This window comes from Danio rerio, chromosome 17, assembly GCF_052040795.2.
Source record: "Danio rerio strain M-AB ecotype USA chromosome 17, GRCz13ab, whole genome shotgun sequence".
In the NCBI taxonomy this organism is placed as follows: Eukaryota; Metazoa; Chordata; class Actinopteri; order Cypriniformes; family Danionidae; genus Danio; species Danio rerio.
In genome coordinates, this window is record NC_141037.1 from 13,261,914 (window position 1) to 13,280,000 (window position 18,087).

Genomic DNA, 18,087 nt, shown 5'->3' on the forward strand with positions numbered 1-18,087 from the left:
GCTCGAACCAGCGACCTTCTTGCTGTGAGGCGACAGCACTACCTACTGCGCCTCTGCGTCGCCCAAAACATCTCACAAAAGCAAAACATTTCTTTCATCCTATATCTTACATTAAATCTTGCATCTTAAAGTATCAGTCTCTATTCATTTACAAAAGTCATCTTTAATACATTTTTCTACAAATGTCTGTTGTTTTATTTATATATAAAGAATGTATTTTATTTTTATATACAAAATTTGTAGTTTTTACATTATATTTAATAAAGAAAAAGCATGATACCATATAACAATAAAAAACTATGTGTTAAAAATGATTTTATTGCCCAACAATGTTATAATCTCCAGTTATTACAAACATAATCAGTCACACGTCAAAATAAAACTCACTGTGTAACTTAATAATATTTAATAATAAACTACCTATCCATTAACAGATAGATTTAGCTTCAGATGCAATGTTTTTCAACTTTAACTTATTGATCGTGTCTGCGCTTATTTAATGGGATGTTGTTGTTTTTTGTATATAAGAGGCCCATCAGAGTGATTTGATTAGTCCCATTTGGCTTTAATCTCTTCTATCAGACATTTTTTCGACCGAGAAATGACACAGGCTTTTCCCCAAAAGATGATAAGACGATGTACAAGAGACATCGTTGTAGGAAAAAAAAAAATCATCAGCTGGTAAATACATTTGTAAAAAAAAAATAAAAATACACTATTTTTTTTGTGCGCCAGAACAGATGTTGCATGTGATTGTGACTCAGCATAGGCCTGTTTATCAGTGTGCAGGTGGATTGTGACCTTCAGCCTGTGCCGTCAGTTGTCAGATCTGTTAGCTAGTTAAAATGGTTTGACTTTTGAACGTATTTGTCTAAACGTTTCCTTTTCTTGGAAAGGTCGAGAGCATATTGAGAAACGTGATGTGCTTGCGGATCTAGTTGTGCTCAGCATAATCAAGTTTTGACGCTTTTTTTTTTATCAGACTGAATTTACTAACCTGGAAATCATGAATCAAAAGATGTTTCTATCATAACATGCAATATTCAAGTATTATTTATTAGTTCAGCTGTAAAAGACTTGATGCACATAAACACACAAAGCTGGACATCGGCATAAAACTTCTTAGTTCGGAGACAATGTTCTTCTGCAAGATGGATAGAGTTTTAGTGATTTAGTGACAACTGTTTGTATATCCACTGTAGGTTTAAAGTGATTATTTGAGGAATTGATGCATTAACATGATAAAAATGTTGAATCTCTGTTGAATCACAAATAATGGCAGCATCTTGGAAGTGCATTAATAGATCGATGTTATTATTTCAGTGTGTGCAGAATCGATCTTCGTGATCTGGTTAGTGCTGGACTTATTATGGCCTTTTGTGGCTATTAATGCTGAATGACCACAGATAGACATTAGCTGATGTCCGTATGTCTGCTATATCATCAGATGGTTTCGGAAGCATTGGAGGGGATCAAGGAGTCCTCTTTAGCTTTAGAGTTTTCTTTAGCGATGATAAGCATGTGTTATTTCTGGCTTTTTTATTTCAATATATTATTATAGAAAGTTTGTGTGGCTGAATATTTTTGTGATGTTGACAGCTTCTCTACATGGTTCAGATTTTTCTAAAGAATAGAATGTTCAAAAAAAATAAATAAATAAATAAAAGCTTTCATTTGAAATACTCTCACCGGCCACTTTATTAGGTGCACCTTACTAGTACTGGGATGGACCCCCTTTTACCTTCAGAACTGCCTTAATCACTCATGATAAAAGATTCGACAAGGTACTGGAAATATTCCCCAGAGATTTTGGTCCATATTGACATGATAGCATCACACAGTTGCTGCTGATTTGTTGGCTGCACATCCATGATGCAAATCTCCCGTTCCATCACATCCCAAAGATGCTCTATTGGATTGAAATCTGGTGACTGTGGAGGCCATTTGAGTACAGTGAACTCATTGTCATGTTCAAGAAACCAGTCTGAAATTATTGGCGCTTAAAGGGCCATGAAACCCCCTCGTTTCAGCAGGGTGTTTTCACACCTGTACTTTGGAAAAAGTCAGAAAAGTGGGCGTGTCCAGCTCTGTTTAGGGGGGAGTGTCGGAGGAAGAAAAGAGGCTTGGTGTGGGAGTGTCTATTTGGGCGCGCTGAATTTCAGAGTCAAAACACACAACCACAGCGGACAATGTGACTGTGTTTACATGGACATCTGTAGTCGAATTATTTGCCAAATTATTAAATGGTGGACTTTAACTGCAGTTTGGCTCTTTCATTCAGGGAATTCATTCATTTCCCTCCCGACAAACGTGATATTTGATTCGAGGAACTGCTCTAAGCGTGTATTTTTCATGCAATGTTTGATACCGCACGGCGAATGAGAGAAAAAAAAACTCAGCATTTCCCGGAAACTTAGATGCACACGGCAGGTAGTGTCAGAAAGCCGCGTGTTTTATTCCGGTCACACAATCCAACACGAGGTTATAGTTTGGTTGTAACTGTTAGTGCTAACTTGTTTACACTCGTGCAATAGTTTGTTTGATACGAATAAAATACGAACTGAATAAACAAAGAGCACTGGTCGCTCACTTACCAAATCTGTAGAGACAGGACAATCACCAGCAACTAGAGCCGCGTCTTTATTTAGAGGAGACTACAAGCAAATCCGTATCTCAGCGTTTGCAGATGAGAACAGCTCTCAGGTAAACAATAATCCTCCTTAGACACGTAAGTTATTGTTGTCGAGCGTTGCGTACACTGTTAATCCACGCGTGTCTCCAGCTGAGATCTCACAGAGAGAAAATGAAAACAAAACTTAACTGCAGCAAACTATAAAAGCAACACTTCACACTTGTTTTGCCAACACAACGTGGCGTCTCTGCCGTCTACACTCTGACAGCAATGAATATTAATAAAGTTGCATAATAGAGCGCGCTGATTGGTTTAAACCAAGCCTTACTCATGCATTAATACATCACACTGTAAGACGTAATAAGACTCACTCTGGCACAGACGCCCAGTCTGCACGCTGGAATACAACGATATTATGTCATGACCGTGACGCAGCTTCAAAAATTAGTTTCAAACCGGAAGTACGAATTTGCTTGAAATAACGCAAAAACAACCAATTTACACTTTCTAGTGAAATATAGGTGTCTTAATAGTGTTTTTAGCAGTGTGGGACACATATACGTCTGTCAACAGCACAAAAAATGTGTTTTGGTGTTTTGTGACCCTTTAATGACATGGCGTGTTAATCAAATCAAATCAAATCACTTTTATTGTCACATCATCAGCAGCACGTGTGCTATGATGAGTGAAAAGCTTAGGTGTTGGCTCCAAACAGTACAAAATACAGATAGTGCAAATACAACAACAGTGCAACATACAGACAGTGCAAAATACAACACCTGCTGGAAGTAGCTATCAGAAGACGGGTACACTGTGGTCATAAAGGGATGGACATGGTCAGCAACAGTACTCAGGTAGGTTGCGGCGTTGACACGATGCTCAATTGGTACTAATGGGCCCAAAGTGTGCCAAGAAAATATCCCCCACACCATTATACCACCACCACCAGCCTGAACCGTAGATACAAGGCAGGATGGATCCATGCTTTCATGTTGTTGACGCCAAATTCCGTCTTTCGGATGAGACTTTAAACTGAGGTCCTGACTCTCTGTGGTCATTAACAATCCCATGGCACTTTTCGTAAAGAGTAGGGATGTAACCCTGGTGTCCTGGCCAAATTTTTTTCAATTGGCCCTTACCCATCACGGCCACCCAATCATCCCCATCCACTGAATGGGCTCTATCACTGTCTCTCCACTCCACCAATAGCTGGTGTGTGGTAAACAAACTGGTGCCATTGTCCTGTGGTTGCCATCAGATCATCCAAGTGGATGCTGCACACTGGTGGTGGTGTGGAGAGAGACCCCCCCCCCTCATGATTGTGAAGTGCTTAGGGTCTCTGACCATACACGATAAATGCGCTATGTAAATACACATTACATTACTAATTTTGACCCTGCCATTTGAATGTTGCAGCAGAAATCGAGACTCATCAGACCAGGCAACGTTTTTCCAATCTTCTATTGTCCAATATTGGTGAGCCTGTGCAAATTGTAGCCTCAGTTTCCTGTTCTTAACTGACAGGAGTGGCACCCGGTGTGGTCTTCTGCTGCTGTAGCCCATCCACCACAAGGTTGGACGTGTTGTGTGTTCAGAGATGCTCTTCTGCATACCACGGTTGTAACAAGTGATTATTTGAGTGACTGTTGCTTTTCTATCATCTCGAACCAGCCAGGCCATTCTCCTCTTACCTCTGGCATCAACAAGGCATTTGTGTTCTCAGAACTGCCCCTCACTGAACATTCTCTTTTTTTTTTTTCCAGACCATTTTCTGTAAACCCTATAGATTGGTTCCCAAATCCCAGTAGATCAGCAGCTTCTGAAATACTCGTGTAGTTAATGCTTTCTTCGATTAAAATTAACCTTAGGTTCTGAATAGTAGTGGTATCTTTAATATACTTTTTTTTTTCTTTTAGAAATGTCAGTTGTGTGTTCTTTCTGTATAGATAAATTACTATAACGTTTTTTAAAAGCAAAATTTAGATTTTACACAAAATGTAATAAAAAACATCGTGAAAACCTTTAACAATTAGGAAAGTATTTATTTTTTTGAAAGAAAAAAAAATACTTTTATTGCCCAACAATGTTATAATCTCCAAATTTTAGAAAAATAATCAGTCACATGTCAAACTAACAATTAAAACTCACTGTTACTTAATAATAAATAATGATTAGCTACATATTCATAAACGGATAGAAGTAGCTCCTTATACAATGTTCTTCAGCAAGATTCATAGAGTTTTGTTTATTAAGTGACTACTGTATATTTTACACAACATTATGACATTAATTTATTGATTGTGTCTGTGCTTATCAATGTGATGTTGTTGTTGTTGTTGTTTTAGTATATAAGAGGCCCATTAGAGTGATTTGAGGAGTCACCTTTGGCTTTACTCTCTCCCATCAGACTGATTTTTCCTGAGTGATGATAAGCATCTGTTATTTTCGGGCTGTTATGATGATCGCACACTGTTAATGGCCCACTTCACAATTGCCTCACCACATTGTGGGATGTTTGAAAGACTAATTACTCAAGTGTTTATTTACTCAATTGATTAATGCATATGTTTTTTTTTCAGTCCTATTCATTTTAGCATGCTGCTTATTAGGTCTGACATTGCAATATATTTATTTTATCGTGATTTATTTATTAATGTACAGTTGAAGTCAGAATTATTATCCCTCCTTAATTATTAGCCCCCTGTATATTTTCCACAATTTCTTTTTAACATAAACATTTTTTTCACCACATTTCTAAACATAATAGTTTCAATAACTAATTTCTAATAACTGATTTATTTTTTTCTTTGCCATGATGACAGTAAATAATATTTTACTAGATATTTTTTTTAAGATACTAGTATTCAGCTGAAAGTGATATTTAAAGGCTTAACTGGGTTATTTAGGCAAGTTAGGGTAATTGGGCAAGTCATTGTATAACAATGGTTTGTTCTGTAGACAATCAATATATATATATATATATATATATATATATATATATATATATATATATATATATATATATATATATATATATACACACACACACATGTATTGCTTAAAGGGGCTAATCATATTGATTTTAAAATGGTTTTAAAAATAAAAACTTCTTTTATTCTAGCTGAAATAAAAAATAAGACTTTCAGCAAAATAAAAAAAAAATAAGTAAAAAAATATTATGGGAAATCCTGTGGAAAAAATCCATGCACTGTTAACCATCATTTGGGAAATATTTAAAAAGGAAATTCATTTTGTAAAGAATTCATAATTTAAATTTTTTTTTCTGCAAAAAAGGAGAGTTAAATACAGAAAAAAGATAAATAAATTAAACAATAGTTTATGATATTCTGTGGAGTTAAAAATCAAAGTAGTCAGCAACAGAAATTAAATAATCAAATGTAATATTACACTGTATTATTTTCATTGCTCAAATAATTATATACTGCACAATAAATCTTTAACCCTTTAATTGTCCCACCAAGAAAAAAATGTTTGGATTGCATTTCTTAAATCTTAATGTCGCTAGTTAACACACTCAATGCATTTTTTTTTCAACACATCCCATAATTTCTAAAATATCAACCTCTACCAAATGGTAAATATGTTGGTAAAAGTACCCGACTAAATACATACAGTATACTGTAAAAAAATCTGAAAATGTGTAGTGCAAGACAAATTTATTTAAAAAATATGAAAAATAATTTTTATTTTCACTAAATCACCTTTAAGGCGACGAGGTGGTGCAGTAGGTAGTGCTGTCGCCTAACAGCTAGAAGGTCGCTGGTTCGAGCCTCGGCTGGATCAGTTGGCGTTTCTGTGTGGAGTTTGCATGTTCTCCCCGCAATCACATAGGTTTCCTCCAGGTGCTCCAGTTTAAAGACATGTGTTATAGGTGAAATGGGTAGTCTAAATTATCTGTAGTGTATGAGAGAATTTTTTTTCCGGCTTCTATTTTTAGTAATTTTTACCTTTCGGTGATAACCAAACATGCCATTTTCAGCCAATAATTTTCGATGGCTGAAAATTTGGTCTATGTCTAATTGGCTACCGTGTTTATATCACTTTTTACAAGCGCAGAAGAAGAGTAGAAATTCAGATATGATAATTAGTTTACTTTAAGCTGAATACTAGTGTCTTGAAAAATATCTAGTCAAATATCATGTGCTGTCATCATGGCAAAGATAAAACATATGATGCTAATGATATTGATGATGATAATGATGATAATTAAATTTAATGAAGAAAATAAATGTTTTTTTTTATTTATTTTTTGACAACAGCATTTATTAATTTATAAAGCATATTTAAATACCATAAAATTTACCCAAAATGTACAAACAGCTTCTACAAGCTATGAAACTACAACTATATCCAGACATCTGTAAAAGCTAAAGAATAAAAATAGTGTTTAAGTCTAGATTTAAAAATGCCTAGAGAAGGAGTAGATCTCACATGATAGGGGAGACCATGGACCTTAGATCTCTAAAATAAAATGAATGACCTTTTAAATGGCAAATTAGAGGCACTTTAAAGCACGATAAGGAAGTAGACACATGAGCGCATGGAATCTTCATAATATACACCCACTTTATTAGGTACTCTCTCGCCCAACTGCTCGTTAATACAACTAATCAGCCAATCACATGGCAGCAACTCAATATATTAAGACATGTAGACATGGTGAAGACTATCTGCTGCAGTTCAAACCGAGCATCAGAATGGGGAAGAAAAGGTGATTTAAGAGACTTTAAACATGACATGCTTGTTGGTGCCTGCCGGCTGGTCTGAGGATTTCAGAAGCTGCTGATCTACTGGGATTTTCATGCACAATCATCTCTGGGTTTTACAGAGAATGGTCTGACAAAGAGAAAATATCCAGTGAGCGGCAGTTCTGTGGGCTCAAATGCCTTGTTGATGCCAGAGGTCAGAGGAGAATGACCCAACTTGTTCCAGCTGATAGAAAGGCAACAGAAACTTAAATGAGCACTCATTACAACTGAGGTATGCATAAGAGCATCTCTGAATGCACAACACGTCAAACCTTGAGGCAGATGTGCTACAGCAGCAGAAGACCACACCGGTTGCCACTCCTGTCAGCTGAGGCTACAATTTGCACAGGCTCACCAAAATTAAACAATAGAAGATTGGAATAACTTTGCCTGGTCTGATGAGTCTCGATTTTTACTGCAACATTCGGATAGTAGGGTCAGAATTTGACGTCATCAACATGAAAGCATGGATCCATCCTGCGGTGTGTCAATGGTTCAGGCTGCTGGTGGTGGTATAATGGTGTGGGGGAAATTTTCTTGGCACACTTTGGGCTCATTAGTACCAATTGAGCATTGTGTCAACACCACAGCCTACCTGGCTTGCTGACCATGTCCATCCCTTTATGACCACAGTGTATCCATCTTCTGATGGCTACTTCCAGCAAGAGAACGCTCCCTGTCACAAAGCATGAATCATCTCAGACTGGTTTCTTGAAGATGACAATGAGTGTACTCAAATGGCCTCCACAGTCACCAGAACTCAATCCAATAGAGCACCTTTGGGATGTGGTGGAACAGGAGATTCGAATCATGGATGTGTAGCCGACAAATCTGCAGATACTGCATGATGCTATCGAGTCAATATGGACCAAATTCTCTGAGGAATTCCAGTACCTTGTTGAATCTATACCAGAGGTCACCAATCTCGGTCCTGGAGGGCCGGTGTCCCTGCAGGATTTAGCTCCAACTTGCCTCAACGCACCTGCTTGGATGATTCAAGTATACCAATTAAGACCTTGATTAGCTTGTTCAGGTGTATTTGATTAGGGTTGGAGCTAAAATCTCCAGGACACTGGCCCTCCAGGAACAAGTTTGGTGACCACTGATCTATACCATGAAGGATTAAGACAGCTCTGAAGGTAAAAGGATGGTCCAACCCGGTACTAGTAAGGCATACCTAATAAAGTGGCCGGTGAGTGTATAATCCTCTACCTTATGATATATAATCATCTTAGCAAGTGATTAAAAAAAACAGATGGTTGAGTCTCTAATTTATAATTAAAGATGTTGTGTATTATTTGCTTGCCTCATAATGTCTTTAAGCAAAGTACTGTAAAAACGCATTGTTGTGGCTTATTGGTTTAATAATGTTTATTATTCCATTTAAGCATTGTTCTTTCAGTGTTTTATAGGTAATTGAAAATACAGTGGGGTCTTTTTATCTGCTTTTAACCTCTTACTTTAACTGAGCCAAATCTTTGGCTTTAGTCTCTTCTGAAAAACTGGAACTGCTTTTTTAGAGCAAAAAAAGAAAACTATAATTGCAGTTGAAACTTGAAACTGTTGTTTTCGTTGAGGCAGAGATGGCCAAATATGGGTGAAATGAGTCGACAGGAAAGTTGTTGTTTTTTGGTAGAGAATCAATCCTGAGCTGTTTTTTTTATTTTTATTTTTTTAAAGGTGCTGTATATAGAAGAAACATGCCGAGTGAACATTCTCTTTATCTGAGAAACAATACTAAAGTCAGATATTATGCTTTAAAAAAGGTTGTTACCTGCCAGAATGGCTATCTTTGTTTTGGGTTTTTCAACCCGTCCAATGCCAGTTTAGTCAATTATATTTCAGCACCCTGTCTTGGCTTTATAGAAAACAGCATATTTCATTCATTTAGTCAGGAAGGCTCTCACAGTATGTGTCTGCGACCGAAATGTGACCTCCAGTAGACAGTAGCAGACTCCAAAATGAGCAAAAGAGTCTGGCTGCAGATTTGCACCTGCACCTCCAGGTTTGCGCGCTCGGACTTGCAACCCCGCAACCTCTGCAGGTGACATCGCCACCTGTGTCCGCTTGCATGAAACTTCTTCGGTAATTTAACTTAAGGGTGTCCCAAAGGTGGAAAATCTCTAAAGTAACGGATTTCATTAAGATCGTTGCATCAAACATCTTATCTGTCACCCGTACTCAAGTGCCGTTTTTTTCACTGTGGTTTCTGGCAACATACGGCGACGGGCTCCGCAGTTGCTATAGTTACATAAACAGATCGTAACAAACCACGAATGCTTGCCTTACAACAGCTCTGCAGTAATGTTACACATCATCTGTGCTGCTTTCTTTCCGTTAAGGGAGTCGTTGCCTTTAGTCGATCTCGACATTATGTTTGGAGGACCAATAAAACTGGGCTGTGATCATGTAGAGACTATTGAAGCTGCTCTGCAACTGTGATTTCATATGGATGCACTCCTGCGCAGACGTGCGAACTTATCAAGAATAGTTATAAAGAATAGTTTCCCAAGTCGTTCAAGAATCATTGCTGTAAGTCCATAATGTGTACAGTATGTGTTAGTTGTAATACTACAACTCATAGAAATGTTTAAAATAAAAACTAACATTCAAATTTGCCTGGTGTTTTTTTATTCATAACTGTGGAAGTATACATTTTGTGTATAATTAGAATGATTTTTAATTGATATAAATAATAAGCTTTGCTGGTATGAATGTTAATAGCCTGCTTTGGTAAATTTACATCAAAGCATATAATCATGATGAATATACTAACTTCTTTCCGGGAGGTCTGTCATGTTGTACAACGCAAGTAGGCCACTTAGAATTATTCTAAAACGTCGTCAATGTCAACGCAAAGGAACTGGAAACTTACTGTTGGTTAATTTGTTTTGATTTCAAGATTTGACATCACTTGCATAGGAAGCTTGATTGCCTGCGCTGCAAAAAATGCTTGTCTTGCTTAGATTTTTTTGTCTTGTTTCTAGTCCAAATAATCTAAAAAATTCCTAAATCAAGAAGAATTTTCCAGACAAGCAAAACATATTGTCTTGTTTTGAGAAATAATATGCCAATATTAAGTGAGTTTTTTTCCTTAAAACAAGCAAAATAATCTGCCAATGGGGTAAGCAAAATAATCTTATGTCGAAAGAAAAAACAAGATTAATTTGCTTACGCCATTGGCAGATTATTTTGCTTGTTTTAAGGACAAACTCACTTAATATTGTCATATTATTTCTCAAAACAAGACAATATGTTTTGCTTGTCTAGAAAATGTTCCTTGATATAAGAAATTTTAGATATTTAGACAAGAAACAAGACAAAAAATCTAAGCAAGACAAACATTTTTTGCAGTGTGAGCGTGCAAGCCCGAGAGAGCAAGCCAAAAGACGCAAGTTCAACTCTGCAGCCGGACACTTCTCGAAATGAGATGCAGATTCAGAGTTCCACATGAGGTGGTTATTAATTAGAAAATAAAATAAATATGAGCGTAATCATTGGGTGAGCAGTTTACATTGTAACCCTGTGTCCTAACAACATGCTACATGAGGAGATACACTATAATAAGCGATTTAACTGTTTGCACCAGACAAAACATGACAGAAATTTAAATACAGCCATTCAGAGGCACACAATAGTGCACTTACTGCACTCCAACGAAATGGTAAGGTTTGTAATCTAATTAATACATGTTAAACCTCTTTAACATTATTAAATGTTCATGCTGAATCACTGATATGTGTTGGCTCGTCACAGTTCTACTGTTCAATTTCAAACGGTTTATTATGAGGTGACCTATCTGCTGCTGCTTTCAGTAGTATGGCAATAAATGTGATATAAAATGGCATTCAAATGGCATTCATTGCTTTTATTTAGAACAGGACTTAAATCAGCCTTTAGGCTCGATAGACAGGCTCGCTCCTGTTTATGTCGTCAATCTGGCAACCTGCTCTTGCATGTTTTGAACCACTGTGCAATACCTAGTTCAACCACTGGGTGTCAAACTTGCATTCTTCACCTTTAAAAATACTAGTATTTAAAAGCACAAACTGATGGCATGATGTAAAGTAATTATTCTTGCTTAAATTAATTTAAAAGTGCTTTTTCTTCTCTTTAATGCTTTAGTGCGGGAATACTGTTATTTAATATTCGTACGCAATTATATTATGCCAATAAAATAAACAATTTTAATAAGGAATATTGTTAAATTGTATAAAATTTTATATATATATATATATATATATATATATATATATATATATATATATATATATATATATATATATATATATATATATATATATAAACAGTAAACTTGTATTTATTTAAATATTACTTTTTTACATAACATTTTCCATTTGTCAATATTATTTTGGTAAGATGTGCCTTCATCAAATTACTTTAAGATATTTTTGTTTAACTTAATAGTGCAGCAATACTTGTAATTGTTTATCAATTACAGTTATTTTGTATTTAAAAATATTTTTGTTCACTTGAAGTAATTTTAGTGCTTCAATTTAAACATACTGGCAATTACTTGCAACGTTTCTGATGTTTCTTTTCAAAAATTTTAATATGTATATTTTTTATTTTAAGTATCTTATATATATATATGTGTGTGCGTACGTGTGTATTTTTTTTCCTTTTTTTTTTACACTATTATTTCAATTAACAAAATCCATGAACAAACTAACATTAACGCTCTCATTAACAGTAACACACTTATGTCATTAATATTCAGATTCATGTTATTCAGTATTGATTGTATACTCATTGGTTTTGAGTAGTCTGACCTCTCCATGACCTTTTCCATTGCTCACTGGCTGCTGATGTAACAAAACAGACTCTTCTTTCCCGAGCGTCTCCAATACATTCATTCTCATCTGCATGATTTATGAGATGGGCTGAACCCAGATCAGACAAATGCTGAGCAAATGGATTCCTGTTTAACATTGAATATTAAAGGACATGTATTATTCGAGGTACTTGCTCAAGATGATGCAGATTTGTTGTGTATGTGCATGGTTTTGCATTTTTTAATAGCAATTATTTGTATTGTTATTTTATTTTTATTATTATTATTATTATTATTATTATTCAGTGTACTGCACGGGCGACACGGTGGCTCAGTAGTTAGCACTGTCGCCTCACAGCAAGAAGGTCACTGGTTCGAGTCCCAGCTGGTTCAGTTGGCATTTCTGTGTGGAGTTTGCATGTTCTCCCTGTGTTGGTGTGGGTTTCTCCCACAGTCCAAAGACATGCATTGGTGAATTAAATAAACTAAATCGGCCATAGTGTATGTGTGTGTGTGAATGTGTGTATGGGTGTTTCCCAATACTGGGTTACAGCTGGAAGGGCATCCGCTGCGTAAAACATATGCTGGATAAGTTGGCGGTTCTTTCTGCTGTGGTGACCCCTGATGAATAAAGGGACTAATCTGAAGTAAAAGGGATGACTGAATTTGTACTGCACATGATGACCGGTTAAAGAGTTTATTTAAAGAATGAATGCTTGAAATTAAATATTTCTTAATATATACAAGATTTATAAATGTATTGTTTTTAATAAAACGTTTGACCCATGTTTACACAAGTAAACACTTTAAAATAATATATTTTTTAAATTGTTTTATAAGTTATAATGTTATAAATGTTATGTTTAATTCAGTTTATTTAGATTTTTTTATGCAGTAAATGCACACAGGTGGAGAAGGGTTTTTTAAAAGACTTGTATACAGGGTGCAAATTACAGCGGGGGTTGGGTGGGATTAAACCCCTTGATTAACAATTGTTCCCTACTGAAGGATGTCAAAACAAGATGTATGATAGTGGTCCACTGGTGAGAAATAGCTTTTATTTGTCTGTAAATTAAATATTTATCGTATGTAGATGATATAAATATATATTTGACCACCTCTATAACGGTTCATACTATTGTGACTACATAATCACGCCAATCAGTCTATGCCAAAAAAAATCATTCAGCAGTGAAATCGGCAGATATAGAGAGCACAGATACGTCGTAAGTGTTCACAAGACACTTCCCTCTTAACATAGATGTTTATATCTATATATAGCATACAATTAGAGCATACTGCTTTTAAACTACAATAACCCTCCAAAACAGCTAATCAGAGGTCAGCATACACTGAAAATACACTGAAAACTTATGCGTGTTTTATTAATAAATTAGCTGCAATTTAGTTCATACATTTGATTCACTGAAGCATTCATTACACAGACTCCCATTGCAAAACGGTTTTTATATCTAAACCACAGAACAAAACAGTTCTTTGCAAAACAGTGTATTTTACATCACCTGCCCACGCAGCTTATAGTGACCTCTAGTGGGTAAAGTCTGTCAGCGCACATCTTTTCTGGAGATTTGTAAATGACTGAAAAGCGTGTGGTCTGTCTGTGTTTGTGTCCGTCAGATCACTCCAGCTGCTGGGCTCGTGTCCATTTTGAAGAGGAGAGTCTCTCTGGAGGGAGAAAACAGCTCAGCTCCTACTGCTCCCAAACCTGTGTCCAAAAGAAAGGTCCGTTTCCGAGAGCCTGACGAGGGATTGGACCACGGTAAGAGCTAGTTTTCTAAAAGTCTTGAAGGAAGAGTTCACGTAAAAATGAAAATTTCTTTTTGAAAATTGTTTTTTTTTTTTTTTAGCTAAATTAGCTTGTCGAATTGTCATTATAACCACAAATATTTAGAAAAAAGAAATATAGCAAATATTTATTTTTAAACACAATTGTTTTACATTATAAATTATTAGAAAAAAATGTTTTAAATTAAAAACTAAAACCTATTGTAATTTATTGAGCAAATAACAAACGTTAAACACATTCACACTTTTTTCAGTCAGAATTTGTCCATTTAAATAATAATATATATATATATATATATATATATATATATATATATATATATATATATATATATATGTATATGTATATATATGTATATGTATGTATGTATGTATGTATGTATGTATATATATATATATATATATATATATATATATATATATATATATATATTTGTGTGTGTGTGTGTGTGTATTATTAAAAATGATTATTTAGAGCTTAACAATTTCTCTTGCCTCTCCTGTAAAAGTGCTTTAAACTTTTTGTCATGTTTTCTTCAAGAATAAGGTCCAAGATTTAGAATAAAAGTCAAAGGGGGGGAAACGGAGCTGTCAAGCCGGACACTTCGGGGCTCAAAGTTGTGGCAGTCATCATGACCGATCACAAGGCATCATCATCATTTTTTTATTTATAATACCGAAAGATTTACAGTAAATAAAACAGAAAAACAGAATACAGTCTCTACAATCTAGTTCATTTTTAAACAAAAGGGGAATTATAAATTAAATTTATAGCAAACGCATGAGAAAAATAAGAGGAAACAAGAGGGAAATACAAACAAAAATGAAAAGGCCTATTAAATACTAAGCAATACGCACAAATTCTAGGAGTTTAAACATCCATAAAAACATCTATATAAAGAAACCAATCAACCGATTGAGTGTGACTAAGTAGTGAGTAATAGTTCATTTTAAGGTGAACCATACCTTTAAATTACAGCTCTTATTTTTTTGCAGCATTCACATCATCTGTGTTCTCATCCAATATTATTGTTGCTCCTCCCTAATATGCAGATGAGGTGGCCGGTGACTCGTGGCTGCTCCTCCTCCTGCTGTGTTTGGCTACAGTGGTGATCAGTGTGGGCGGGACCGCGCTTTACTGCTCATTCGGAGACACTCAGTCCAGCGTTTGCACAGACTTCTCTCACAACATGGACTTCTATGTGGGACGAGTGCAGCGTGGCATGGATGAACTCAAGCACTGGCTGTCCCCGAGCTCATAGCAGGACAACAGAGAATATAAAATATACAGGCCTTTGCTGGAAGAAGCCCGAAGGATCCCTGTCTGTGTGGGGACGTCCGGTTTGTGGTAAACACAGGAAAAAACCACTTTGGCCAGTTTTTTTGACTCGAGTAGCCCACTGTTTACTGCCATCAACTGAACCTCATTTGAAGAGACTTCATTTTTAAAGTCTTAAAGCTCAGATCTTAATACGGATTATGGTCTTATATTTGTTTAAATTACGGTACTGAAGGTATAATAATAATAATAATTGACATAGTCATCTGTAGCCTGGACGTAGCATTTTTCTGTGGATGGATTTATGGGATAAAGTTTATAGGGACGGGGAAAGCAATATGTGTATATTGAAGAATTATTGATGTGTAGATGCAGTCAGAGAAGAGGGAAATCTTGGTTATCATAGTTACTTTTTTTAATAATATAGATCAATAGAAATAATATTCCAGTCGATTATGCAATAATTTAGACATTATGGCGACTAAAATCACAGAAAATAATATTTTTTTATTTGTTACTGCACATGAGTGCGTAATACAACAACCCATCAGGCGGATTTTACCTATTTTTACTTTTTTTTTTTAAAGCTGTTACTGACCTGTCACTACTTTTAGTTAGAAATATATACAGTTGAAGTCAGAATTATTAGCCCCCCTTAGATTTTTTTTTCTTCTTTTTTTTTTATATTTCCCAAATTATGTTTAACAAAGCAAGGACATATTCACAGTATGTTTTATAATATTTTTTCTTCTGGAGAAAGTCTTATTTCTTTTATTTAGGCAAGAATAAAAGCAGTTTTAAATTTTTTAAACACCATTTTAGGGCCAAAATTATTAGCCCCTTAAGCTACATTTTTTTTTCGAGAGTCAACAGAACAAACCATCATTATTCAATAACTTGCCTAATTACCCTAACCTGCCTAGTTAACCTAATTAACCTAGTTAAACCTTTAATGTTACTTTTAGCTGTATGGAAGTGTCTTGAAAAATATTAAGTAAAATATTTTTTCACTGTCATCATGGCAAAGATAAAATAAATCAACTATTAGGAATGAGTTATTAAAACTGATGAGTTTAGAAATGTGTTGAAAAAAATCTCTCCGTTAAACACGGCTAATAATTCTGACATCAACTATATATATATATATATATATATATATATATATATATATATATATATATATATATATATATATATATATATATATATATATATCATGATTAATGGTCATTTTGTGATAGAAGTGATATAATGCATGTTGCATAATCGTATTACAATTTATGGTGTTCTCATAATTTAATTGCCATGTAAATTATTTTGTGCAAAAAAAGTAATCCAAAGGTAATCAGAGTACTTTTCCTAAAACAAGTGATTTACATGGTTACCAACTAAACTCATGTAATAACTACAATTTAATCTAATTAAGCTAAAAGTAATCTTGCATTTGTCAGAATGTGTTATAAAAATATGTAATCTATGTTGTTACTGACTACAATTATTATCATGCAATGTATGCATTCTAAAAAAAACTAAAAGTAATCTGAAAGAAGTCCAAAAGTAATCAGAATACATTACCCAATTAATTAGTCTACAGTATCATGCAATTAATGTAATTTAATCATAATCTAAATAAGCAAAAAAGCAACATAAAATAATCATTTTGCAGTACCTACTTAAGTACTCTGTTGTTACTGACTACAATTTTTATCATGTAATTACTACAATTTCTAAGTAATCTGAATAAGCAAAAAATAATCTAAAACTAACCAGAATAAATTAGATACAAAAGAAGTCTACATTGTATCAAACTACAATTTTTTTTTCATTCATGTAATTACTCAGATTTATAATAATCTAAATAAGCAAAACAGTAACCTGAAAGTAATCAGATTACATTATCCAAATAATCTACATTGTTACTAGTTACAATTTTTATCATGCAATTAATGTAATTTATTAGTAATCTAAATGAGCAAAAAGTCATCTAAAAGTAATCAGAAAACATTACCAAAATAAGTAGTTGTACTACATTGTTACTAGCTACATTTATTTTTTTTATCATGCAATTCATGTAATTTATTAGTAATCTAAATGATCAATAAGTAATCAGATTGCATTACCTAATTAAGTAGTCTCCATTGTCACTGGCTACGATTTTAATCATGTAGTTATTACAATTCATAAGTAATGTAAATAAGCAAAAAGTAATCTAAAAGTAATCTGAATACATTACCTAAATAAGTAGTCTCTATTGTCACTGGCTACAATTTTAATCATGTAATTACTACAATTCATAAGTAATATAAAATATAAAAAAGTAATCTAAAAGTAATCTGCATACATTACAAGTTTTATCATGCAACAAATGCAATTTATTAATAATCCAAAAAAGTAATCTGAAAGTAATCTAGAAGTAATCAGAAAACATTACTTAAATAAGTAGTCTACATTTTTACTGACTACAATTTTATCATGTAATTATTACAATTTATTAGTAATCTAATTAAATAAGCAAAAAAGTAATCCAAAAGTAATGAGAATACGGTATTTGAGTAATCTACATTGTTACTGACTACAATTTTCATGCAATAGCTACAATTTCTAATCTAAATAAGCAAAAAGTAATCCAAAAGTAATGAGATTACATTACCTAAATAAGTAATGTAAATTAGCAAAAAGTAATCCGAAAGTAATCAGATAACATTACCTAAATAAGTAATGTAAATAAGCAAAAAGTAATCCAAAAGTAATGAGATTACATTACCTAAATAAGTAATGTAAATAAACAAAAAGTAATCCAAAAGTA

General features: G+C 34.2%; 1 protein-coding gene and 1 long non-coding RNA gene across 2 annotated transcripts in view; one reads left to right on the forward strand and one right to left on the reverse strand.

The window, feature by feature from the left end:
• Positions 1 to 15,997, forward strand: part of cnsta (consortin, connexin sorting protein a) — a 62,086-nt gene extending 46,089 nt beyond the window's left edge. Inside the window, exons 10-11 of the mRNA XM_087290015.1 lie at positions 13,835 to 13,976; positions 15,056 to 15,997. Coding sequence (XP_087146141.1) covers positions 13,835 to 13,976; positions 15,056 to 15,264 — 351 coding nt within the window. The 3' untranslated portion in view covers positions 15,265 to 15,997. The remainder of the gene's footprint in view (positions 1 to 13,834; positions 13,977 to 15,055) is intronic.
• A 494-nt stretch (positions 15,998 to 16,491) lies between these two features.
• Positions 16,492 to 18,087, reverse strand: part of LOC147839935 (uncharacterized) — a 2,517-nt gene continuing 921 nt past the window's right edge. The window contains exons 1-3 of the long non-coding RNA XR_015512975.1: positions 18,046 to 18,087; positions 17,540 to 17,931; positions 16,492 to 17,425 (exon numbers count right to left, since the gene is read on the reverse strand). The exon at positions 18,046 to 18,087 is cut by the window's right edge and continues 921 nt beyond it. This is a non-coding gene — a long non-coding RNA (uncharacterized LOC147839935). The remainder of the gene's footprint in view (positions 17,426 to 17,539; positions 17,932 to 18,045) is intronic.